The sequence below is a fragment of the Neolamprologus multifasciatus genome, chromosome 13 (assembly GCF_963576455.1).
Source record: "Neolamprologus multifasciatus chromosome 13, fNeoMul1.2, whole genome shotgun sequence".
NCBI classification, from domain to species: Eukaryota; Metazoa; Chordata; class Actinopteri; order Cichliformes; family Cichlidae; genus Neolamprologus; species Neolamprologus multifasciatus.
The window spans coordinates 29,943,631-29,969,455 of record NC_140451.1 but is presented as its reverse complement, the minus strand read 5'-3'; the positions used below and the strand labels follow the sequence as shown (position 1 = coordinate 29,969,455).

General features: G+C 39.6%; 2 protein-coding genes and 2 long non-coding RNA genes across 10 annotated transcripts in view; 2 read left to right on the top strand and 2 right to left on the bottom strand.

Moving 5' to 3' along the window:
* Positions 1 to 1,692, bottom strand: part of nckap1 (NCK-associated protein 1) — a 48,416-nt gene extending 46,724 nt beyond the window's left edge. For all 6 annotated transcript variants that reach the window (XM_085182923.1, XM_085182924.1, XM_085182925.1 and 3 more), the window contains exon 1: positions 1,342 to 1,692. In XM_085182923.1, coding sequence (XP_085039049.1) covers positions 1,342 to 1,449 — 108 coding nt within the window. In that variant the 5' untranslated portion in view covers positions 1,450 to 1,692. The remainder of the gene's footprint in view (positions 1 to 1,341) is intronic.
* On the top strand, positions 189 to 24,550 carry LOC146505770 (dual specificity protein phosphatase 19-like). Of its 2 annotated transcripts, XM_085182946.1 has the most exons (6): positions 189 to 1,103; positions 2,548 to 2,655; positions 2,861 to 3,113; positions 11,813 to 11,859; positions 13,976 to 14,128; positions 23,138 to 24,550. In XM_085182946.1, exons 3-6 carry the CDS (start codon positions 2,885 to 2,887, stop codon positions 23,318 to 23,320), a joined length of 612 nt encoding a protein of 203 aa, XP_085039072.1. In that variant the 5' UTR covers positions 189 to 1,103; positions 2,548 to 2,655; positions 2,861 to 2,884; the 3' UTR covers positions 23,321 to 24,550. The 2 variants fall into 2 exon arrangements, with proteins under 2 accessions (XP_085039072.1, XP_085039071.1); XM_085182945.1 differs by lacking the exon at positions 2,548 to 2,655.
* On the top strand, positions 3,120 to 10,200 carry LOC146505772 (uncharacterized). Its single transcript, XR_014877613.1, has 2 exons — positions 3,120 to 6,390; positions 6,446 to 10,200. It is a non-coding gene; the product is annotated as an uncharacterized LOC146505772 (long non-coding RNA).
* LOC146505771 (uncharacterized) lies at positions 10,969 to 23,140 on the bottom strand. The gene is made up of 3 exons (XR_014877611.1): positions 20,029 to 23,140; positions 14,648 to 14,764; positions 10,969 to 11,844 (listed from the first exon to the last, which is right to left on the bottom strand). It is a non-coding gene; the product is annotated as an uncharacterized LOC146505771 (long non-coding RNA).
* Positions 24,551 to 25,825: the final 1,275 nt, after the last annotated feature.

The window sequence follows — 25,825 nt, the reverse complement described above, 5'->3', positions numbered from 1 at the left end:
TCTTCTCTTTCCCTAACTCCTTATAAATTATCTTTCAGGAGAGGGCTAAAGCCCTTTTCTCAAGGTGATTAGGAAAATGCAGCCCTGAAATTTCTCTATAGAGACCCCAATTTCCTCAAGAGGCTTTACTTTTTCCAAGCTGCCATTTAACCAGATGAATAAGAAATTTTTTAATAACTTGCCTGGTTAAATAAATGGCAGGTACAAACTGGTATTATGTGAAAGTAAGGCTTTACCCTAACTTAGTTTCAGCTGATACCTCTCTATCACAACACACAGCCGTTTTTGACATGAAGTCATGCTGATGGTTTCTAAATGATCTCTTGATAGCTTTATTTACCTTTGTGGGGTTTTTTTTTTTTAGCTCCTTTTAAATACATAATTTTACATTACGTGCCTTTAAAGATTAACATTAACCCATGAAAAGCTTATTGGACAGATGTCAAACTGCATAGCATTTATGCAGTCAAGCAAAACGCCTGCTGGATACAGCTAGGGTGCAAATGATATCATTCGTTTATCATTGACCAGCATATATATAAAAATTAGATTCTGGTTGTATCATAAATATTTGTTCGGTAATCAGTTGAAAATAACAACCGAACGTCCAATTAACCGACTTTACTCGTTACTTTCGCTTCATTTTTTCACAATTAGTGTACCCAGCTAAACTAGGTACCTGCCAGCTAGGTCTGAAAAAAAGCATCGAGTTCGGTTATGTATATGTCAGTGACTGGGGTGAACTAACAGGCTGCGTGCAGCTGGAGATTGGTGTTTTAGCTCTTGGTGGAGGGGAGACGACGCCCGACTCCTAGCTTCATTAGCAGTGGTTAGCTTAACTAGCAGCCGCCGCCATTATAGCGGCCAACGACGGCAGTTAGCTTCCACCACTAACGCAGGCCCAGGGATTTAAGGGGCTTGTTTGGCTGTTTCGGTTATTTTTGTTTATCGCGCTACCCATTATAATCAACTCCCATTTTGATTAATCTAACCGAAAATCAGTTCACGTCGTAAATCCAATGGCCAGCTTTACCGCAAGCTAACGTGACAGCTAGTGGCTAGCTGTGCCCACAACCTGCTTCCAGGGATACCAAAGGGATAACGTAAGTGTTGTTTGACGCACATAAACATGCAGTTAGTAAAATAATAATAATGCCTAATGTCTAAAATGAGACCTAAAAATCTTCTAACTGCTCATGCCGTGAGAGTAGCAATCAGTGCTAGCTAATCCCATATATATCCCTGATGTTAATTTGGGATGTCCGTAAAAAAATAAAAAAAATCTGTTCAAAGACTTGTATGCGATCAGTGGGGGGCACAGCCTTGCGTGTGTGTGCGAACCTTTTTGATATTGTAAACACGGGTCAGCATCCCGATGCCTCTGTCGTTGAGGATGGTGAGTTTTTCTGCCAGTTTCTGCTGGCTGGGCTGGATCACTCCCCGAGACATCTTCTCCTCGCTGTTCGCCTAAATCTCCAAAGCAATCCAGTAAAAATTCCACAAATCTCCGCAGTCTTGTTCCGTAAAAATATGGAAGAAATGGAAACTGTGATTTATGTCGTTATTAGATTAAATTTCGCCCATGTTCAACCAGCTTCCTGTACTCCACCCCACCGTCTCCCTGCCTGTTTTTCTTTTTTTTCGTTCCCTGGATGAGGAGTTGTCCTGGTTTTCACAACGAGGCTGGCTAATGCTGCGTTCATGGACCCTCGTTAATTTTTTTTTATTTTAAACACTTGGTGTATACTTCCAGATGATGCTAAGATTTTTTTTTTTATAACAGAAGTTGGCAAATTAATTTGGTACACCAGCTAAACATTAACAGCTTATAACAAAGTAGTTTAGATAAGTAGAATAGGGGTCTGTCACACCAACCGTCTATATGTTCCCTTCCCTGGGCTCTTCCTTTTTTCCTCCTGTTTGGCAGCTCTATCTTTAACATCCTTTTCCCATTATATCCACTACTCCTCCTCTGTACATATCAAAACCATCTCATCCTTGCCTTTCTAACTTTGTCTCCAAACCCTTCAACCAGAGCTGTCCCTGAGATGTACTCGTTTAAAATAAATAAATAAACAAATCCTGATCATCCTGGTCACACCCAATGAAAATCTTATCATCTTTAACTCTGCCACCTCCAGCTCAACCTCCTGTCCTTTTTGTTTGTGCCATCATCTCCTAATCATATGTCATAGCAGGTTTCACTATCACTACCTCTGCTCCTTGCAGCTACTAAAAAATAAGTAGAAGAGTATATGACTCAATAAAATCAAATAGAATATGACAGGGCAAAAAAATGAGATGAAAAGTAGTTCAAAATCAAAATAAATGCAATAAACAGGGATAAAAATATTAAGTAGAAGTATAATTTTCTAGCAGTCAAACCAGGCCTTTAAAAATCTAACAAATTTACTATTTTATTTTGAGCATTTGAACGCATCACATTGTGACGTAGCTTCCGATTCAGCTGTCAGTCGCAGGAGCTTACTTTCTCACAGATTGTTTCGTTTTTTTTTTATTTGTATTTTTATCTTGTATTTAAAAAAGGCTGTGATAATGTGAGATTCTACTGCAGCGATGGCATAAAGCCCTTTTAAGGCAGCAGCGGTCTAACCTTTTGCGGAAATTTGATTGAATCCAGTCCATTTAAACCAGGTTAGTGCAAAAGTAGAGAAACTAACGTGTGATGTGTTTACATTCAGACATCAGCTTCACTTGTTACAGTGCCTTCCCTTTTCAGTTTAACATTTCTTGTGGCATACACAGTTTTAGCCCAATTTGTGTAACTATACATTACCAGTGCTTAACAAATCAATTACAAACTTAATGCTCCAGCTAAATATACGTTTGCATGTTTCAGGCGAGTCCCGTAAACTTTGTTGAGATGCATTCACTGGCTCAGGAGATCCACGGCTTCGCGAAAGACCGACTGAAGAAACAGTCCACGCGTGTTACCACAGTGACAGGCAAAAAGCTGCTGGAGAGGAGGAGTGATGGAGGAGAGGGAGATGAGGAGCTGGTTGAAGAGCTGGAGGAGGGAAATGGGTGTGGATTTGTAGAAGATAACAGCCTGGACCTCCAAGTTGGTGTCGTCAGACCGTTCCTCCTGCTGGGTAATTTCTGTAGCACCATTCTTACAAATGCTTTTTTTTTTTTCAGTGCTAATCCCACCACATGATTGGACTATTCTAGAACCAGATCGATATATCTGTTGGGCATTATTAGCAGTTGACCTATTGGCCTATCACACGTATATATCTGCATATAGATTGTCTGATATGCATCAATATTTTCACAAAACATAACACAGAAATCTCTCATCGCTGTCTGCTGATTACACAGAGTGTCAGCAGTTTTTCATTTTTAAAATTAAAGCATGCAAATCTATTTTAGTAACCCTCAACAGAAAACAGTGAATCTGGGAATATGCATAAGTTCAACAGAAATTGACACAGTATCTGGGTCTAACAAGTAAAGTAGCTGCAGAAGTGTTGTAAACCTGTATTCTTACTCATGGCTGGCAGGGGGCAAAAAGAATTCAAGTTGTCTAGAAGTCTATGGAAAAACAGCCCTACTTCTCACTTGTTCTCTAAGCTCAGTGAACCCTTTCCTGATGGGTTTGTGGTCTCAGTCGCTAGGTTCAAGACTCATTTAACAGAGCATGATGGTCATTTTCTAAATTGTCATCCAGTTTAGCGTAAAATTAGTGATAAAACAGGGTATGTGGCTATCTTGTGATTTGTAAGTCAATATCCTGTCAAGCATAATTGCTCAGTTTTCTCAGTCGATTTCACCTATTGGCTTCTGAGTCTTAAAAGAGTCCAGTGTGGTGCGCCGGTTGAGATCGCTGGAATGAGCAGGCGACCATATGCTGCAAGGCTGAGAGCGGATGACCCGGGTTCGAGTCCAACCTGCGGCCCTTTGCCGCACGTCTTCCCCTCTCTCTTCCCTCCACTTTCCTGTCAGTCTTCACTGGCTCTATCAAAGCTAAAGCCATAAAAAATCAAGACAGAATGGCCCTGGTCAGATGGTGGATTCAAACCAGGACCTCCTTGCTGTGAGGCTAACCTGTGTAAAACAATATAGTTAAAGTAAAACCATCAGAGGCGCATAGTAAGGGCCTTCAGCTGTGCAAACATTTATATATATATATATAAAGCATTCTTTAGGGCAGCGGGGTTGAATAACTCTGAGTCATGTGGCTCTGTTGTAACTGACAAGTTATTGTATGAGCATGCAGCGTCCCTCAGTTTTCACACGTGAACAAACAATTTGAGGAGAATAAGCGCCAGATATTTTCCACGCTTCTCCTTTGTCACATCTAACACTTGGGAGAAAATAGTCCACTTCAGAAGCATATGCACTTCCGGAAGTACTCTTTGTGTACTTTACATGAAGAAGCTGCCTGGACAGAGCATGCAGGATGCATGTCACCCACTCTCTAATGGTACATTTACTGGAATATTAGCCATGCTTTTCACACAGTGATACAACTGGACAGCACACAGGCTTTTCATAGCAGGATTCAATATACAGTAAATAACATAACATGGACACAAATAAGAAGTTGATTTATGTTTGTATGGATCAAACTTCTTCATCAGTCAAATCTAAGAAAAATGCTCAAACATTTTGGTGATTTTGCGTCAAAACAAGATTTTAAAAAGCTTTTTTTTCACATGAACATTTTACCTCTACCGCCATCTTTACAGTTGCTGAACCTTCCCACAGATTTAAATTCAGGACTCTTATAATGTCTCTGTGCAGATCCAGTTACTGTGGCAATGACTTAACATTATTAATTCCTAATATTGGATAAATCATTGTTGTTAATTTTCATTTTGTCCAAAGATAAATGTTGACTTGCCCATTTAGCTGGAGGATGCAGCTTTCCACATGTCAGCATGCATCCATCCCGAAGCGTCCTTGAGCTTGACATTGAATTCCCACCCTGCCCTGAGGTGCTGTTCACATCTGTAACTAACGCTGCGCTTTGACCTCACTGCGAGAAACAATCGACGAGAGAGTTTCTCAGCAGGGATCAATAAAATATTACATCTGTCTGGCTCAACAGAGGTGACTCTCTTCCATAAAGTGATCCATGCGCTTCAAACATTAAAACCTGTTTTCATTCCCCAAAGTACCTCAGCGGTCACATCAACCTGTTATCACACTGTACAGGATGACGGGGTATGTGTTAATAGTTCTCTGATATTTTTGTAACTGCCTGTGAGAGTATCTCTGTTTTTTTCAGTGCTCTTGTGACAGATTTTCATGGTATATTCTGTAAATAGAGTACAGTACAGCTCTGTCAGGCTGGAGGCGAGTTCCTCTCTGAAGGCTTTGTGCAGACTCCCTCAGTTGTCTTTGGCGTGATGCTGTGATATTGCTAATATTTATAACGTGTTGCTGTCCTCTGGCTACAATCCACTGACAGTTATTATATTTTGACATACACATAGATATCATCCAATTTAAACCAGCTCCTATATCTCCACAATATCAGTTTAAAAAAGCAAACAAAAAAAACGTTTTACGATTTTATATTTCTTGCAGAGTGTCAGGTCATGGAAATGACATTCGTTCCCCCTTTTAGATGCATTTAATATGAAGCTATAGCCAAAGAAGAGTCATAGTATAATAGTATGCCTGGCAACATCCTAAAATTAATATAAACTACCTACTAAAAGTGTTTCAAAGCGTTCCAACTTACAGGTTTGCGTGTTTTTCATTTAACCCAAATGTCTCTGTGCTGTAGAAAGTTTGTTGGGCTTCTATTTTTAACGTGTACAAAGGCTGACGGCATCCCCCTGTTTCCAGTCTAGCTACGTGCTGGTGCTTAATATTTTTGATCTTTCAAGCAAATACAATGTTGAACTGATTTGTGTTTGACTGAAGGTAATAAAACTTTGGAAATATCTCATATGAGGAACTTTGGAATCTTGAAACAGAACATTTTACTTTAAATAATTCAATAAATGCAATTTATTATTCTCATTTTTATTAGTAGTAGTAGTATTACAGCCACTGGCTTAAACTAACATTATTTTTCTTTGACTTGAACATCTTTTGAAAAGAAACACCCAAAAAAAGTCTTCAGGAAAAATCCCTCACACACATACTGTAGGAGAAATTCCCTCCCTTTATCTGGAGACCTAAAAATGACCGTGTGTAGTGCATCTGATCTATGGAGGCAAAGATTGTTCCTCTTCTAGTTTTTCAGAGACAGGATGGAGATAAAAATATAAAAAATCGATTAAGACACATTTTTACCAAATCTCATTATTTTTAGAATAAAAATGGACTCTTTTTCCCCATTATTGATTCAAATGCATCTACAACAACATCTGCAGGCAAGAGCAGAGAAGTTATCCTCTGTGTGTGTGCAGGGTATTCATTGGGATTATCTGCAGTTTTTTTCATGGTACATGTTGCTCTAAGGGAGGATTCTCCCTTACCAATTAAAACACAGATACAATTTTCACTGATAAGCAGCAACATTAAATAATGATATAGAAAAATAACTAAATGGAAATGCAGTGAAAATCAATAGAAGAAGTATCGACTTAATTTAAAGGTTTTGGGGCAAAGTCTGCCAACTAAAAAATGAAAGTGGCAAAACCTCAGTCACACAGGCCTGGAGACCAGCTGGTGACGCTCTGGCACCCTCAGTTGCTACGGGGGAAATGTACAGTGATGAAAGAAAGTATTTCTTCTTCCTGACGTCCTTGTTTTTTGTCATATTTGTCACACTAAAATGTTTCAGGCCATCAAACAAATTTTAATATTAGACACTGATAACCCGAGTAAATACAAAATACATTTTTTCAATGATGATTTCATTTATTGCAGTTCTGGGTTCTTTTGTGACCTCCTGGGTGAGTTGTGGGCGCGTTCTTGTTGTAATCTTCATAGGCCGACTTCTCCTGGGAAGGTTCACCATCAGTTTTTTCCTTGAAATGGCTTTGTCACCCGTTCCAGACTGATAGATCACTTTGGTTCTTATCTGTTCTTGAGTGTCTTTAGCCAGTGGCATGTTGTGTTGCTTTGGGTTCACAGACAACTCTCTAGGTCTGCATAAATGAGGCTTTAGCGATTGATTCTAATATTTTCATGTGTGTGCGGGTGCACGGGTATGTTGGTATGGGTATATATATATTTGTAGGTTGTGTATCCTTTGAGGTGTTAATGGGGTTATTGAAAATGTGTGTATGTGTATATACGTATGTATGGATAGATAGAAACATATATGTATATATATTTAAAAAAAAGAAAAAAAAGAATAATAATTAAAAAAAAAATACACAGGACATATAATGCAAGGAGGTATTTCTGTAGTCTATAGATTACTAGATAGTGGAAAAGGGGTGGGATTAAATAAGCTCATGCTTCTTCCTGCTCCTTTTTGAACATGAAAGTTATTTGTAGTTGTGGTTGCTCGTTTTCTTTTTGTTTTGCTTTGTTTATTTGTCTCTTTTAATTCTATGTTGTTGTACTTTCTTAACATGTTCAAAATAAAGATTCAATCAATCAATTTTGCAGTAGTGGCCAAAATCCAGCTGGCAGATAATCGTGCATTACGCATTTTAACCTCGCAACTGGTGGTTTTCAACTTACCTCTAAGGCTATATGACTGGGGCCTAACTTTAATGTGTCTTCATCCCCTGCGCAGTAATTGTTACAACAGAAACAGTAACAACTAAACCCTCTCATGTTGGGGAGCTCTCTCCATTAATTTGACACTCGCTTTTATTTTACTTTTTGGTTTCTGTGATTCTACCACTTCACCTTAGGCCTTCCCTTTTAACAACAGAGCTCGTTTTCTTTTGGCGGATTGTATCCACCGTTACTTTGTTTCCACTTTCCACCGTGTCAGCAACGTGGGGAAAACTACAGGAAATAAAAATGCTTTCCTCTTCTCGGTGAGCGCCAGTCTAATTGTTGACCACATTAATATTCAGTTGGCTATTATACTGTGCAATAATAATAATTTAGTATAAGTTAAAGCAAAAACATGTCTACCTCTGCTTTAATAACACCAGCACACTGAGTCCATTGATTTTCTAATAACATCTGCCACACACCACTAAAAATATGATGGACATCTGTCTACTCTTCTTTAGCAGACTCGCTGAACAAGGTCCCCTGTCAGACTTATTTAAAAAGTGCTCTAAAAATCCTGGCATCCTTTCACAGATGTGTCGCTGTAAATCGTCTCCTTCTATACTGATGAGACATATGGGCCGGAGCAGGCTTATTTCCAAACACACGCTCAGTCCTTTGGCTTTAGATGTGCATATCAGCACCATGAGTTTGGCATTACGTAAAAGTGGATCGGCTAATGCAAAGAGTGCAAATGTTGCTACTTTGAAGACAGTAAGCTGAGAATCCACCCTGGAAAGTCTGGAGCAAGTGCTTCCATCATATTCTGCTTCCTGCCCATATGTCTCCCTCACATAATTACCCAGCTCCTGCTACTCAAGACTTCCACTGCTGTCTTCATGAGGAGTTATTTGACAAATGGAAAGAGATCATTGCTCCATTTTAACAGTCTCCCTGCGTGATTTCCCTTCTCAGTTGAAACTGGAGTGCTGTTGCCTTTTTGTTTTTTACTTTATTGCCTGCAAAACAATAAGCACGGTCAAGGATATTGAGGAGACACAAAACAAATACAAGACAAACAAGACTGAATCATTATATCTATATATGCTTGTGTCCCACAATGTCTGACCAGGGGGTTGCATCAGAAGGGGTGGGAAGGTGGTGGAAAAAATGCCAAAGTAATCATTCTTACCGCCTCCATCACGGCTACAACTAATGATAATAAATCAGTCGGGGTAAGTAGTGTGTTGGTCCCTGCCACTGGCAGAGAGGCAGGGACAGGGCACCGCCTGGAGCTCTAGAATGGCAAGGGCGGCAGAATATCTTTTTTTAATTAAAGATTATCTTTATTAAAATCACCCCTGTGTGGTTTTCCACTTGCTGTCATTTGTGTGGAGATATTTTAATTTATTCTCTCTGATTTTGGTCCTTTTTGAATCAACTTCAGAGCTCGGTAGGAAGAGGCTGGCCCAGGCGGTTTGCTCCCTTTCAAAACCAGACCCTGAGGAATGAGCCAGTTTAGTAGGGACAGAATTCTTTCGCTGGCTTCACTTCAGCGGGTTTTGTAAGTGTTCCTCATAAAGGCTTCCTTCATATGCTGATTGTCTGATTTGGTTTGCTTTAGAAAGCTAGCTGTGATTTCTTTCTTGCTTTGGTCTTAGTTCACCCTGGAGTAATTTGCTTTCAGTTATTCTCACATCCTTCTTATGCACGTCAGTGAAATGTTCACTGGTTAAAAGACTGACTTGTACTGGAAAGGGTAAAGCCACTGCCTTGATCACTACCCTTTCCTCGGCTCCAGCTCTGTGAAAAGGGCTAACATCCTACCTGCCCCTTCTCCTACAGTTCATCTGACCATGATGAAAAATGTATGCATGACAATTTACAAAACTCAGAAATGACACTACAAAAATATTCTTTAAATGAATGTGTGTATTTCCTGTGGCATACGCAAAGGAACAAAGAAGCAACACCACCACAAACACAAAGTAGCCCACATGTCACATACATGCAGATAGGGCCACTAGTGACGTGTAAACTGACTACAGTATTTTACAGTACTTGTATTTCCAGGTCATTCTACTTAACAGTTTTTGGATGCAAATACTGTTTTTGTTCTTCATACCATTACTTCCAAGCTTTAAATAATTACTATTTTTGCTCATTTTAAACTATAAATCTGCTGCTATACAATTCTCTGTTATTATAGTTGAAAGTTTCAGGCAATATACAGTAATTAATATACATACATAGTAATTAAAATCATCTCCTACTGCAACATTAAAGTAATATACACATTAATGAATCCATTACCATGATATACAAATAAAGTAATGCAAACAGTCACAGTACATACATTGTATGTGATTGCCAAAACTTTTGTAGTATTCCATTTACTTATGTAAAGTATCTAAATATGTGGTTTCCCAATTAGCAAAATGGGTTTCAATGCTTTTCAATTATCAGCCTTGCTCATTGTGTTATTTTGCATGTAACTCCATATGGATGACTCCACAGTGCTGCTTATAAGCTTAAATATACGCACCGATTTTGGCTACGTCCACACGGGTACTTTTGAAAACAGAGATTTTCCGTTTTCGTTTTAAAAAATAATCCCGTCCACACGTAAAGGCAGAAATGAAGGAAAACGCTGCTAGGAACATGCCAAAGCAGCAGGTGGCGCTATATTCCTAACTGTGCAGAAATGTTGGCCAATCAGAAGTCTAGAAGCCTCGGTGGGAAAAAGTAAACAAAGCTGGGGCATAGAAGCAGAACCGAGTCGTATGTGTGGAAGTACAGTAACTGTGTGTGTATATGTAAGCATTTAAACACTGCAGAGAGAACAATTAACAGTAACAGTGTTGTAGAAATTCATTTCACCGAAACAATAACGTGGTGCACAGTGTGACATCAAAAAGATGCGCACACCTTTGACGCTGCATTTTCTGCGTTTTCTCCGTTTTTCTCGTCCACACGTAAATGCAAAAACGGAGTTTTTAAAAATCTCCGTTTTCAGTGACCAAAAACGCCGTTTACGTGTGGACGAAAGCTGCAAACGCATATAAAAATCTGCGTTTTCAAAAATACCCGGGTACGTGTGGACGTAGCCTTAGTCAGAAACATTCAAATGTCCCATGATCCACCCTGACTTGTTCTCGGTCCCTCTCTGTGTTCAGTTGATGAACATGATCAGTTCCATTTATTTTAGATACAGTGAGGTGATTTAGGTGAGGACAAGTGAGCAGCAGCTATAATAAAGTAACAATTAAAAGGGTTTGTGAGTGGGAGAGTGATAGTGAATATATATCTGCTAATTTATGTATAGAATAATAATAATATTAATAATTAATAATAATAATATAAATATAATAATAATAATAATAATAATAATAGTAATGATAATAATGTAGTTTTCCACCTACACTCTATGCTGCATTATTTCTTTCCAAATTTTGCTGATGAAGGTTTATTGTCATGAAAATCTTCTCGCAAAAAGAATTATGCACTTCCTTCTCTGCAGTGGCAGATAACTCTGAATAACTACTGTATTTCAGCAGTTTTTAAGCCTAGTCGAGTGTGACTACATACACAAATCATCTGATTCCTATCCCAGATTTTTTTCTGTAGCTTTAAGCCGTTTTGCTCTTGGTTTTTGCTGACTGATGTTTCCCCCGCTTGGTATTGCGGCTGTTCAAAAAGGGTTTTGTGTCCGCATGTTTTCTTACGAAGTGATATTGTTGCTGATATCCTTCAGCTTTTGCTTTCCCTGCAAAACTTGGCACCGCTTTAAAACATCCTCGTATCGATAGGGTCAAAGGTGTCCTTTTCATGAGATGGTGGCTGTTTCCTGCTCTGTTTGATCATCTGTAATCTATTAAATGCCAGGAAATACCTTGCCTTGTTTCCCCACAGCCTAAAGTCGCTTCTTTAGATCATTCAGTCACAGTGTCTGGCATTGCTTTTAATTGTGAAAATTCAAGTTTTACTCAAAAAAGCAGCAACCCAGTAAAGAAATATGATCAAATTTTACTTCTCAGAGGTGTAAATAAACACAGTGTGCTGAAAATATTTCTATTATTAAATTGATTTAAGCAGTTTTACGGCTGAGGAATTATCATCATGCTACAGGAAGCTTTATCTAAACACACTTGGTAGGCAGATGCATGCCCCATCTGTCTGCCTTCTTATCGAGTTGTTTCTGTCTTTTCAGGCTCTCAGGATGCAGCCCACGACACTGACACCCTGCAGAGATATAAGGTCAGTACAGAGGGATCAATAGGGCGGGCATGCCCTTGCTTTGTTGTGATAGCATGTGTAGTGACATGACATTAGAGGCAGCTATGTAGCTGAGCTTTCCTGTGGGTCAGCGGCAGCCAGCGAATAGCCAGAGGAGCTTCATGACTCATGCAGTGACAGTTTAGCACAGTAGAGGGAGTAAATGATTACAGTAAGTCTCAGCGCTGCTCCTCCACATCAGTGAAATGTGACTAGTCCTTCTCTGCAGTGGCTGCTCCCAGGCATGGGCATATTGCTGCCTGTGCAGTCTCAGGATGATGAATTGGAGAGATTACGACTACCTTCACTTCCTGTTTCTAGGATGAAACCTTGGCTGTCTAAATTCAGGTTTTCTTAGATAGCTATTAAACTCAGGAGATTTGACAGCCTGCCCAAAGGCACTTTATAAAAACCTGCTCTTACCAGTCGAACAATGCCTTTAAACACTGCAGTGGAGTATTTTGTTGGTAAATCTCACATCGAGACTGGCAGAATGTCAGATCTACTCACTGTAAAGTGGACATATTATAGATATGATGGTACAGAGACTAGAAAGTCTATTTCCCAACCCAGCAAGAATATACTGGAAAGCAGATTTGGTTAAACAGTGAAAGGTGAAGAGTAGTCTTATTTTTAGAACTCCTATGGACAATCATGAGACAACCTACAGATTCCTACTTTTAGCCTGGAGGCAGCTTTGCAAACCTCGGCACAAACCATCCATTACCCGGTTAGAACCCCAAGTCACATGTCGATGTATATAAATGACAGAAGTGTGTTTTGTCAAACTATTTCCATCCTTCAATAGTTTGTCTGTCTGTACTAGATGCTGGGTTGATCAAATATCCATAAAACTAAAGACACTCTAAAAATGTCATATTTTGATGTGTTTTTAAAGGCCTAGTTGCTCCAGGCAGGTTTAGTGCTTGGTTGGTTTCCTGTAGTCGTGGTTTTGATAGTGATCAACTCTCTGGTTGTCTGGATTATTGCAGGCACATTTTCTACTGCTTGAAGTCTAACTGCATTTGCAAGTTCACTTCTCCATCTACAAAAAGCTCCCACGTGGATGTTAAAAGCCAGACATTTAGCATGCAGACATAATTCTATTATTTATCATCATTGTGCCTTATGTCATTTTCTTTATTTTGAAAATCCCCTGTAGGCAGCAACTACATTAACTGTGGTTTGTCAAAAGTGCCTTTTATCCACCAAGGAATATCTGTAATAATGAAAAAAAATATTATGTATCTAATCGGAACATACGGGGATATTTTAAAAGTAACATTGATTACTATGTTTCTTTTTCCCTTGTGTGGCAAGACTCAAAACTTCTCTAAAACGAGGCTCACTTTCACTTTTAGCCAACATTACTTAAATAGGAGGAATAAGTACATCTGTTGGGACTATTTACAGCTACAGATTTATATATATATTAAGTGTGGAAGTATTTACTGTAGCAGCAGGACAGAAAATAAACCACACTGTGTGTGTTTGATATGTTTTTAATACTTTTTAGGCAATAATATAGCTCTGTGGCATACTGGAATGAGATTTATCAGACTTTGATACGCACACAATACTTCCGAGAAGGATCGTTTCACTGTTGATTTTGGCCTTTAATGGGATTTGTTGTCAATAATAAAAAATATAGTGTAACGCCTAACTTGTCTCTTAACGCGGAAGAGGATGTTAGATGATACAAGCAGTCTAAAAGCAGAGCACATTAGTGCGACGCTGAGATGTAACGGAGTAGAGAATTTAGCCCTCTGAGGTAAGCTAAATTTAAGTGAGAGTAGACAGATACTGCAAAATGAATTGGAGCCATCTGTCTTCTTCCCTGCCTACACTCGCTTCCTCTTGCTTCCCTCACCCTTTCCTCTCCATCTCTCTCCCCTTTCCTTCTTTCTCCCCGTGCCTCTGCCCTCTCTCAGTCACATTCAGCTCGTGTCGTGTCATCAATATGGCTGACAGAATATCTCTCTTACTCTTCTGTCAAGGCAAAAAGAGCTTTTAAAGCAAGTCAATGCTCAGGGGTCATTTGCTCAAGGAGTTTCATGTCTCTGCGCCCACTCCCTCTTCCCCATGTTCTCTCTGTCAGGTATCTCATGTGCTAAATGTTGCATATGGAGTCGATAACCTGTTCCCAGATACGATGGTGTATAAGACGCTCCAGATCCTGGACCTCCCAGAAACCGAGATCACTTCCTACTTCGAGGAGTGCAGCAACTTCATAGATCAGACTCGGGAACAGGTACGTACGCACAGTTAGAATAAAGTCATCCACTTCTTTACGTGGATGGCAGTTATGGAGGCAGAGTTCTGCAGAGATGATGTTCTTTGCAGGCCAACCCAGAGGCTGGCATTGCTTTGGCTCAACTGACTATCCATAAACTTATGATTATTACAGAAATAAGTTTTTGACACTTACACTTTGTGTTCAGCAAGATGAACTCCACAAATTTCTCCAATATCTTTTTGAAGCAATCGCAAGACATGAAAGACTGATGTTCGGCTAAAAGGCGTGACATTAATGCATTTAATGTCATAACTTTAAATGTCTGCAGCCTTTATTATCCACAAACTTTATATCAGACATCTAATCAAAAGTCCCTTTTAAGAAAACTTAAGAAAGCTGTTGTTTTTTATCAATACGTATGTGCATTTTCTTTCATGTGAATTTATAACTTTAATCTAGATCTAAAATCTGAGTTATTCTGGGAATATTACCCCTACTCCCCTTGCCCCTTAATTCTTTATTCCATGTACTTACCATAAGTGGGCCAAGGCGGGAGGGCTGGTGAACGTCAACAGGATCACAGATACCTGTGTATCTGCAGAGTGGTCACGGTGCCCACCCATGCTTCTCGTTGTCCATCACCAACGATGTCTGCAGTGAACACAAGAGCATCAGAACTGGGCTGTGGAATAAATGACGTTGGGCTCATTTTCTTCCCAGAGACTAAAAAAAGCGAGCAATATTTAAACCGGCTTTTCCCAAACATGCTACTTTTATTTTGACAGCTTACATTATTTTACTTCCTCACACAAACAAAATGGTTTCTAATGATGATGTTAATAGTCAATTGTGTATCCTGTGTCGCACATCATCAGCTTTCCCTACCCATTTTTCTTTGGCCAATATCTCAAGCTTCTTCAGATTTGATGGTCTTCTGGCATGGACATTGGTCTTCAGTTTACCTCAACTATTTTCAGTGGGCAGTGTTGGGAAGGTTACTTTTAAACTGTTTTCTTTCTACTCAATTACACTCACCAACCATTTCACTTTCCAGGAGATAGTTTTCAGCTACTTCTGATGACGCTCATGCTTGTGACAGGGTGACGGGTGTCCTACTGTGTTGAGCTGCAGTGTTAGCCAGTGTTGGGAAGGTTACTGTTAAAATGTATTCCATTACAGATTACAGATTACATGCCTCAAAATGTATTCTGTAACGTATTCCGTTACGTTACTCAATGAGAGTAACGTATTCTGAATACTTTGGATTACTTAATATATTATCATGCTGTTTACAACTACATGAATGTACTATTGCTGTGATTTATTACTGTTACTGAAGGTCCGCGGCTCCGAACCGTAGTAAAGGGACCTCTGGCTAATACGGTGGGTTCTGTGTCGGCTCGTAGCCGAAAACTAGCTTTACTTTGTTGTCTGGGTCAACTTTGCTAGCAGAGACAGAGAGAGGCGTTGAAAGGCTGCTCCAACGGAACTTATTGTTTCGGAGGAAAACACGAACACGGTGTACAGTCGAGTCTTAATAGCTTACTTACAGCTGGGCTCGTCAGGCTCTCTTCTTGGCTGCAGTGGTTATTATTATATTTACATGCTTCCAGCTCCTGTTTTTGCTCGATGACAGCTCGTACTTTTCCTTTTTCTCCCTCCCTCGCTCACAGACACATAACGTGTATGGCAGTCCATTCTCCCTGCAGCACGGACTACACTGCCCATGATGCTACATTCTTTAGCGCTACACCGTTAGCATTCTGCCTATTAGCTTAGCAAAACAACAAAAAGGCGCTCTCTCACCCAGGAAACACGCAGCGAGAGAGCGTCACCCTGTAACCATGGCAACCGTAACGCTGCCGCCTGGAACAACAGAACGTAGCTGTCAAACAAAACCCAAACAGGCCTGACCCGCGACAATATGAAACAGGGAAGTACCGCCGTGTAATCCATTTATTTCAACAAAGTAACTGTATTCTAAATACCACCTTTTTAAACGGTAACTGTAACGGAATACAGTTACTCATATTTTGTATTTTAAATACGTAACGGCGGTACATGTATTCCGTTACTCCCCAACACTGTCAGTGGGATACAAGTCAGGACTTTGTCAGTAGGATTCACCTTGGAGTTCACCAGGTGCATGTTTTGGGTAGATAATGTTGATTTCTGATTAAATTATTCCTAAATTGTGAAAAAACAACTTGGAAGATGAAGGCTGTTGAACCAGACCCAATTTTTCTGCAGACTGCTTGAAGTTTCCTTTACAAATCTCCACATCTTCTTCTTTCTTTCTGTTTTCTTCCATCTTGATGAGATTCCCAGTTCCAGATGCACTGAAGCATCCCCACAGCATAATACTTCCACCACCACATTTCACTGTGGGGACCGTGTTACTAGGGTCTTACGCCTCTTCCTTCCTTCTCCAAACATAAGAGCTCTAGTTTCGTCTCATCGGACTAAAGGGCGCGCTTCCAGTAAGCATAATCTTTCTCCAGGTTATCGTTAACATATTTCAGTCTGGCTTGAAGTGCAGAAGTGGAGTTTTGTTGGTCTGCTGCCTTGCAGTCTATTCCTGTGAAGGGTTCTAGTGATTGTCGTCTCTGTGACTACAATCCCTGATTTGTCTAAGTCATTCACGAGTCTTGGCAGTTGTTCATGGGTCTTTAGACACATCTTTCACCAGTTTTCATTCCAGAGTCTTTGAAATCTTTTGCTTCCTACTTCTGTCAGGCTTGTTCTGTACTTTGTGGCTGTCTTTGAATTTCGTGATGATACTTCTCACTCCTGTTCTTGGCACTTGGAAATGCTGTGATAACTCTGTATATCCATCTCCTCCTTTGTGAGCATCAATAATTCTTTTTCTCAAGTCTAAGCTGATTTCTTTTGTTTTTGGCAAGGTGCTTTCTCAAGTGACAACTCAAACCCTTGCTGAAGTTTTTATACTGCGAGTACAGTGGAAGTTTTAACTTGATTTTAAAAGCTTTGAGCATTACAAAGTTCAATCGCATCATTGCACAGCAGAGGTTTGTTCTATGGCTCAATAAAAAAGGTCAGTTTATCAAGGGGGTAATAATATTCACCCTGGTATTTTTTGTTGTTGTAATTGTGTGAAAATAAAACTGTTTTCCAAGAAAAATTTAAAAAAAAATTAGTATGCTGTATTGAAAATGCTCTGTTAAATTTTTTGACAAGAACTTTAATTTTCATGTTACAGGACATCTTACCCACAATCAATTCCTGCTCATTAAAATAGCACAGTTCATTCACACGTGCCTCAATGATGCAGCAGTTGGTCGTCTATAGTTAGTACAAAACACTGCAGCAAAGCTCTTCACAAACCTACGAACACATTACTCCAGTCCTCGCAGAATTACCCTGGCTTCCCATTCCTACAGAATCCAATTTAGGATTTTATTGATTGCTTTTAAACCACTACATGGTATGGCTCCGCTTAATATCTCAGAACTCTTAACCCCCTGTTTCTGCGCCCGAACCCTTCGGATCAGAGAATCAATGGCTGCCACAGATTCCACGGTCCAGGCTTAAAATGAAAGGGATCCACATTGTTGCCGTTTTAGCTGCACCGCTGTTGAACGAGCTTCCTCTTATTATTAGATCAGATAATAAATAAGATTATTTTAGCTTCTGTATTATCAAGTAGACAATCAGTCGGTGTGTGTTACCGCCTGCTTGAACACTGGTGTCTATGTACACCCCTTTTGCGACTCTTGTGGCCTCTCTGAGCTTGATAAGGCAACTGTTCTGCAAACCTAAATTATAAATGATTTCAGGAACATGACAAGGCGCCCATGGTGTCGACTTGGCTTCGCTATTTCCCAGGTCTCAAACCCCACCTTGCAACCTAGAGGAATTAAAGGATCTGCTGCTAATGTCTCGGTGCCTGACAGCTTCAGACGTCTGTGGAGTTCATGCCTTAGCAGGTCAGAGCTGATTTGGCAGGCAGAGGGAACGATGCACAGTGTTAAGCAGGTGGTTTTAACCCTTTAAGACCTACCATAGAACCAAGTCTGCCAGAGCTTATATTATATTTTTACATGCTGTGGAGCCATTTTTGGGAGCATTTCAAGTTGTTATACATCAATACAACCATTATAACCCAGATTTTAATAATATGTCTGCATTAAGTGCATAGTAATTACATAAATTGCATAAAAGTGCAATAAACTACAAAATTTAAAATAGTTTTTGTTTTTTTAACATATATTTCTAGTTAGAGAAATTTAAGAGGCTTATCCCTCAAAACTGTAAATACAAAAAAGTTGCACAAAATAGTTTCCCACCACAGGAAATTTATTTTGAGTGTCTTCATAGTTTTATTTTTGAAATACACCAATTTTTATATACTGCAGGAAAAACGAAAATAAATATTATAATGCAAATTTGCAAAAAAAACAGCATGTGCATTAAAACAAACTATTTCCAGCAGTGCAATATGAGTCCTAAGCATCCCAGAAACGACACAGAAAGTCATAAAGTCAAACATAACTTTTAAAAACACCAGTATAGGCTCATGAGGCCCTGATGGTAAAAAACTACATTTCCGCAAAAATGACGTCACTTCCTGTTTCGGGCAGGTCATGGCGGACATGTGAAAGTTCGCGCTGATGTCCTATTCCAAAATAGGAAGTGTTATGAACAGCTGATCGGATCGGCAAAGCGTGTTTCTGGAATATTATGTTTGTGTTGCTGCAAGCGCTTTTTATGCAGTTTTTGCAAAGTTATATGTGGAAGGAAACTGTGACTGAGGACAAGCTGATGGCATAAGATGTAAGTACAACTCCTCCGGTTTCATATGCAAAAAAACTTTTTGCGCTAGCTTATGTGGTTGCAGAGCTACCGGGATTTAAAAGTAGTTATGCAAAACAGAGCGTGCCGCTCTTACCGGCTTTAAAGGGTTAATGTTGTGGCTGATTGGTGCATATGAAGGACAAACTCGCCAGCTTTTATGGTTTTGCCAGATTAAATGAAAATGAAAAACAACACCAACATACAAAAGGAAAATCTGATCTATTTAAAAACTGCATCTACCTTCCCTGAGGAGATTCATGCAGCCTGAAAACGCCTTCTTTCATATCTGCTGGCTAATTTAACATGTCAGTGTGCACACACAGCTATTCTGCTGCCTCACTGTGATGCATTTACACACATCTACAGGAGGCAGTTATCTGCAACTCAGCACAAAGGTGAGGTAGCAGGCCTGATTACCTTTTAAAAGCTTATGCTGGGGTCATCTAATGTAGTCTGCAAAGTAACATTTTCTGTGCTTTAACTCAATTTTCTCCTCAGTGATTTTACATGTTGTATGAAATACTTTTTAAGGGATTATTTCCTGGCACAGACTTGCATCTCTTTCTGCTTGCGTGTGTGTTTGTGTGTGTGTGGTGTGTGTCTGGAGATTGACCGTAAGCAGAACATAATGTGATGTGAGCGCTGATATGAAAACACTCAACTGGAGCGCAATGAAATAACAGCAAAACAAGAAACACTGACAAAACCAAATTAAGTCTCTGTGTTTGCTGTGATGGATTATGTAGCTCGGGCAATTTTCAGTCTGCAGAAGTTTTCTGTAGTTTTCTTTTGTAAAGAAGGAAAACAAGACCTAATATGTAACAATGCTGACTGAAGACACCAGCACAGATATTATAAGGGCAGATCAACCATTTGGAAAGATGGAAACTTATAAAAGAGGGGTCTTATACAGCACAATACAGATATTGTTCTGTGTGCACTTCAATAAATTGTATTTTTCCCAGTGGAACTGCTGGATATTGTTATATTTTTTTAAAAAAAAGAAAGCACTCTGATAGCACGCCACTTGCAGGAAGATCATTTAAATATCCTCTCCTTCCTGGGTACTGATGAACAGTAAAAATCAAAACTGCACTCACACGTTCAGTTCCACTTATTTTCAGCCTGGAAAGAGACTTCATTCTGCGACGGGAGATTTCGCTGTGAATAAAAGAGACAAAAAAGTGTCAATACACCGAGCTTCAGAAGTGAGCCGTGGGCCTGCACGCATTGTCTAAAGATGTGGCTAGACTTTTGAAAAATATTTCCACCAAGGCACTTTAGGCAGTAAAATAATTACATCAACTTTGTATCACAGTGCAAATTTTTTGACACATTCTCACACAGTCCCAGACGCAGATTTACTCTCTCTCAACTTGCTCTACATCATCTAATGCTCCTTCAGGAATATAAGGAATCAGAAAATAACAAAATACAAAATACAGTGAAATTTATCTTTAAGCTTTAATAAATAGCATAAAAAACATTTATTCACCTTTACTCATGACCGGTATGTGGCCACACAAAAAGCTCACTTTGTGCGCTAACATTAAGAGAAATTGTTGTATGAAAATCTAAAATTCTGTTTTAGTAGACAGATTTCTTCTTTAGAGACAAAGTGATCTTTGTAAACTTAGAGTCACTCTTGTATTTCAGTGTAATGCTTTTACTTAACTCTGTTTTACTGAAGTGGGAGTAGAAACCTCAGCCATATGGTCATGTGAAAAAGAAAGCATGTCTAAGAAAGCATATCTTTCATTTCTAAGGTTTCACATGTCAGCAGTGTTGTGAAGGTTACTTTTAAAATGTATTCCATTACAGAATACATGCCCCAAAATGTATTCTGTAACGTATTCCGTTACGTTACTCAATGAGAGTAACGTATTCTGAATACTTTGGATTACTTAATATATTATCATGCTGTTTACAACTACATGAATGTACTATTGCTGTGATTTATTACTGTTACTGAAGGTTCGGCTCCGAACCGTAGTAAAGGGACCTCTGACTAATATGGTGGGTTCGTGTCGGGCTCGTAGCCGAAAACTAGCTTTACTTTGTTGTTTGGGTCAACTTTGCTAGCGAGAGACAGAGAGAGGCGTTGAAAGGCTGCTCCAACAGAACTTATTGTTTTTGGAGGAAAACACGAACACGGTGTACAGTCGAGTCTTAATAGCTTACTTACAACTGGGCTCGTCAGGCTCTCTTCTTGGCTGCAGTGGTTATTATTATATTTACATGCTTCCAGCTCCCGTTTTTGCTCGATGACAGCTCGTACTTTTCCTTTTTCTCCCTCCCTCGCTCACAGACACATAACGTGTATGGCAGTCCATTCTCCCTGCAGCACGGACTACACTGCCTATGATGCTACATTCTTTAGAGCTATACCTGTAGCATTCTGCCTATTAGCTTAGCACAACAACAACAAAAAGGCCTCTCTCACCCAGGAAACACGCAGAGAGAGAGAGCGTCGCCCTGTAACCATGGCAACCGTAACGCTGCCGCCTGGAACAACAGAACGTAGCTGTCAAACAAAACCCAAACAGTCCTGACCCGCCACAATATGAAACAGGAAAGTACCGCCGTGTAATCCATTTATTTCAACAAAGTAACTGTATTCTAAATACCACCTTTTTAAACGGTAACTGTAACGGAATACAGTTACTCATATTTTGTATTTTAAATACGTAACGGCGGTACATGTATTCCGTTACTCCCCAACACTGCATGTCAGGACATAATAAAAAATAATTAGATCCTTTGCAGAAGAATGATCTTGTTCATTGTGGAATAATGGACGTAAAATTCTTTGGAAATGGCCTTAAAGCCCTTCCCAGATTGATGGGCAGCAACAGTTGCTTCTTTAACATCATTGCCGATGTCCGTCCTCCTTTGCATCGTGTTAACACACACGAGAATGCTGCAGATGAAACGTGCATTTATAGAGGTGCTCACACTTTCTGATCATCAGTTCATCAGGTGCATCTGAATACCAGCAGCTGACTGCTGACAGCTTAAAACCAAAGTGTACACCTCAACCCAATTGAAATGCTGTGACGGGACAAAGAACAAAATTGGGCCAAAATTGTTCCACAAGAAGTCCTAGAGAAAACAAATGGTGCTAAAGATCGTCTTAGTTTTTCGCACATTCCTGCGTTTTGGCATCCGCATTGATTTCTGTTAAATGAATACAGTGTAAAATGCTAAGTCTTGTTGTTCATATGAGATTGTTTGCCACTGACTGTGTCTTGAGTGAATGGTGGGACCCAATTGCAGACACGGAAGGAGACGGAACTGCGTTTCAAATAAAAGGCGAGCCGTTTATTCAGGCTGATTAAACGTGAGTACAAAAATAAAGCAAAAAGCGAACAGGGGCGAAAACTAAAGTAAAACCTAAACTGGGGAAATTAAACTGTGGTAACTATAATTCAACTATAATAACTATGACAACAGATATGAACATGATTCTGACCAGGAACGTGCGAGAAACTGTGATGAGGAAAAAACAACAAGAACACAACCTGAGCAGAATCATGACGTACACGGAACGTGATGTGACGTGAGCAAACAGACAACCTGACAAACAGTGAATGAAAACACACAGACTAAATACACACAGGAGGTGTTAAGGGGAAGTGGAAACACACAAGGAAACAGCTGACACAAATTAACAACGTCACAGGGATAGAGTAAAACTAAACACATTGAACAAAGAAACACAAGAATTTCAAAATAAAACAGGAAACATGGAGAGACTTAGATATGACAACACAGGCTTGACAACATGAAACACGCGGACAAGAAACACATGACGTACTGACACAGAAGACAAGAATAGACTGGAAACCTAAACTAGAATAAGACTAAGAAGAATAAGAAATCAAAAATACAAAATAAACTGAAAATGCTCGGTCACAGACCCAGCACCTGACGTTGTTTCTACTTTTAAGACTTGCTAAGAAACAGATAATTGTTTTGAATAACTGTGTACTCGTTTTCATGGTTTTTAAATGCCTTAAAGCTTCAAACTGATCTTGTAAATGGCTAAATGGTTGTTTGAAACTTTGACCAATTTTATGTTTACAGTGTTATATATTTTCTTTAGTACATGAGGAAGGGTTGTGATTGAAGTCGAGATGTCAAATCCTGACTTTTCTTAATGTTTACTGTGTCTGTTTTTGGTCTTACAGTCACATTCTCTTTCCACAGGGCGGTGTGGTGCTGGTCCACTGTAACGCCGGCGTGTCCCGCTCTTCCTCCATCGTGATTGGGTATCTGATGCTGAGGGAGGGGCTTTCATTTGACGATGCATACAGCCAGGTTAAGCTGGCGAGGCCATCGATTCGCCCAAACCCCGGCTTTTATCAGCAGTTACAGAAATACAAATCCTAAGGGACTAAAAGTCTGTTTTTTGCTTTTAAAACTGTGTGACAAAATCAAAATTATAACTGGAGCACTAATGGGAAGTCTTTGCCCTGTGATAACATCACAAACATTTTGATGTGGGAACTGTTTTCTTTCTACTCAATTACACTCACCAACCATTTCACTTTCCAGGAGATAGTTTTCAGCTACTTCTAATGACGCTCATGCTTGTGACAGGGTGACGGGTGTCCTACTGTGTTGAGCTGCAGTGTTAGCCAGTGTTGGGAAGGTTACTTTTAAAATGTATTCCATTACAGATTACAGAATACATGTCCCAAAATGTATTCTGTAACGTATTCCGTTACGTTACTCAATAACAGTAACGTATTCTGAATACTTTGGATTACTTAATATATTATCATGCTTTTTACAACTACATGAATACTATTGCTGTGATTTATTACTATTACTGAAGGTCCGCGGCTCCGAACCGTAGTAAAGGGACCTCTGACTAATACGGCGGGGTCCGTGTGGGCTCATAACCGAAAAATAGCTTTACTTTGTTGTCTGGGTCAAGTTTTCTTGCGAGAGACAGAGAGAGGCGTTGAAAGGCTGCTCCAACGGAACTTATTGTTTTCGGAGGAAAACACGAACACGGTGTACAGTCGAGTCTTAATAGCTTACTTACAACTGGGCTCGTCAGGCTCTCTTCTTGGCTGCAGTGGTTATATACAAGCTATGCTTGTAGCATTCTACCTGTTAGCTTAGCACAACAACAACAACAAAAAGGGCTCTCTCACCCAGGAAACAGGAGAGAGAGAGAGAGAGAGCGAGAGCGTCGCCCTATAACCATGGCAACCGTAACGCTGCCGCCTGGAACAACAGAACGTAGCTGTCATTTTTTTTTTTTTTTTTTTTTTTCTTTTGCCTGTCCCATTTGGTTCTTTAGCCGTCAGAATTGTTGTCTGAAGACCAACAAGGATACCCAATGGATTTATTTTGCCAAATGGATCATCATGGCATTGCCGTATTGGTCCATTTGATCGACCTTTGTTTTTATTATTTATTTTATTTTATTTTAAGTTGTTACAGACGGGACAGACATGAGTGAGGGATAGGAAAGGGAGAAAGAAAGAGGAAGGAAAAGAAAAACAGAAGGGGAGAGGGACAGTGAGAAAGGGGGAAAAAAAATATCTCCGGGATCACCTGTTGAGAGAAAAAGAATAGAAAACAAGCAAAAAAACAAAACAAAACAAAGCAACATACTATACACAACACCATCGCATTAATCTAGCTAAGTGTAAACAGCAGTAAATACTAAATATTGAATGTTGTTGTGCAGCACGCAGGACAGACAGCGCACAATGTGCTTTGAAGTAGCAGCCAAGAAAGGTGTGATTTAAGTCTACGAACAGTGAACACCCGTGTGTTCGTAGCTGTCAAACAAAACCCAAACAGTCCTGACCCGCCACAATATGAAACAGGGAAGTACCGCCGTGTAATCCATTTATTTCAACAAAGTAACTGTATTCTAAATACCACCTTTTTAAACGGTAACTGTAACGGAATACAGTTACTCATATTTTGTATTTTAAATACGTAACGGCGGTACATGTATTCCGTTACTCCCCAACACTGGTGTTAGCTAGCTGCATGCTTGTTTAGGTTGGCAGATGTAGAAAGCAAAAACAAGATAGTTCCTTTATAAAATGACATGGCCTGCCTAACCAGGCCAATATTTCTGGAACGAGACATCGCCTCCGAGTGTTTTAAGTCTGCATCAAAACACCATATGGCAACTGCCATTTAATTCCATTATAGTAAGAAACAGCAGACATTTCTGTAGTCAGTATCTCCCAAACTGTTGGACTCACACTAAAACAGTCTGAAAAGACAAATATGTCTACAGGGCAGAGGAAGAACATGAGCATTTGATTTTACATGCGGCTCCCCTTGAAACATTGCAGTTTTGATTTTTATGTAAATGAATCTGCCAATAAGTAATAAACATTTGCATGCCTAGTGCTAGTAAGTGTGTTATTTTTAAACTTCAGCATTGTCTCTTTGTAATACAGTTGAAAAAAATATGGTTAAAGCCCTACTGGGAAATTGACTTACTATTTGATTTGTTAATGTTAGACACAGCTATTTGCTTTGCAGTATAGATTGTCTTCTAATTAAAGATGCACCGGTTTTCCTGAGGTACTACTTGATACCTTTCTCAACTACACAAACAAGTACACCATCAATTATAACGATTGCCCTCACTGCAGCGTTGTCTCTATCAATTTCACAACTTTGCAAAGTTGATGTGCTAACCCCGCTCTCCTGAAATAATTAGCTTGTAATTAGCTTGTTAGATAATGAGGGAGAATCCAGTTGGCTCGCATGCTAATCGACAAATACCGCTGGGGTGAGCTCCTAACACTGCAAACACACAGCACACAAAAGTATTATATCCTAATGTTCACCGTTTGAATGGATATAAAGGCTACAGGCCAGATGTGTGTTTGTTGTTCAGCTGGCTGAGAA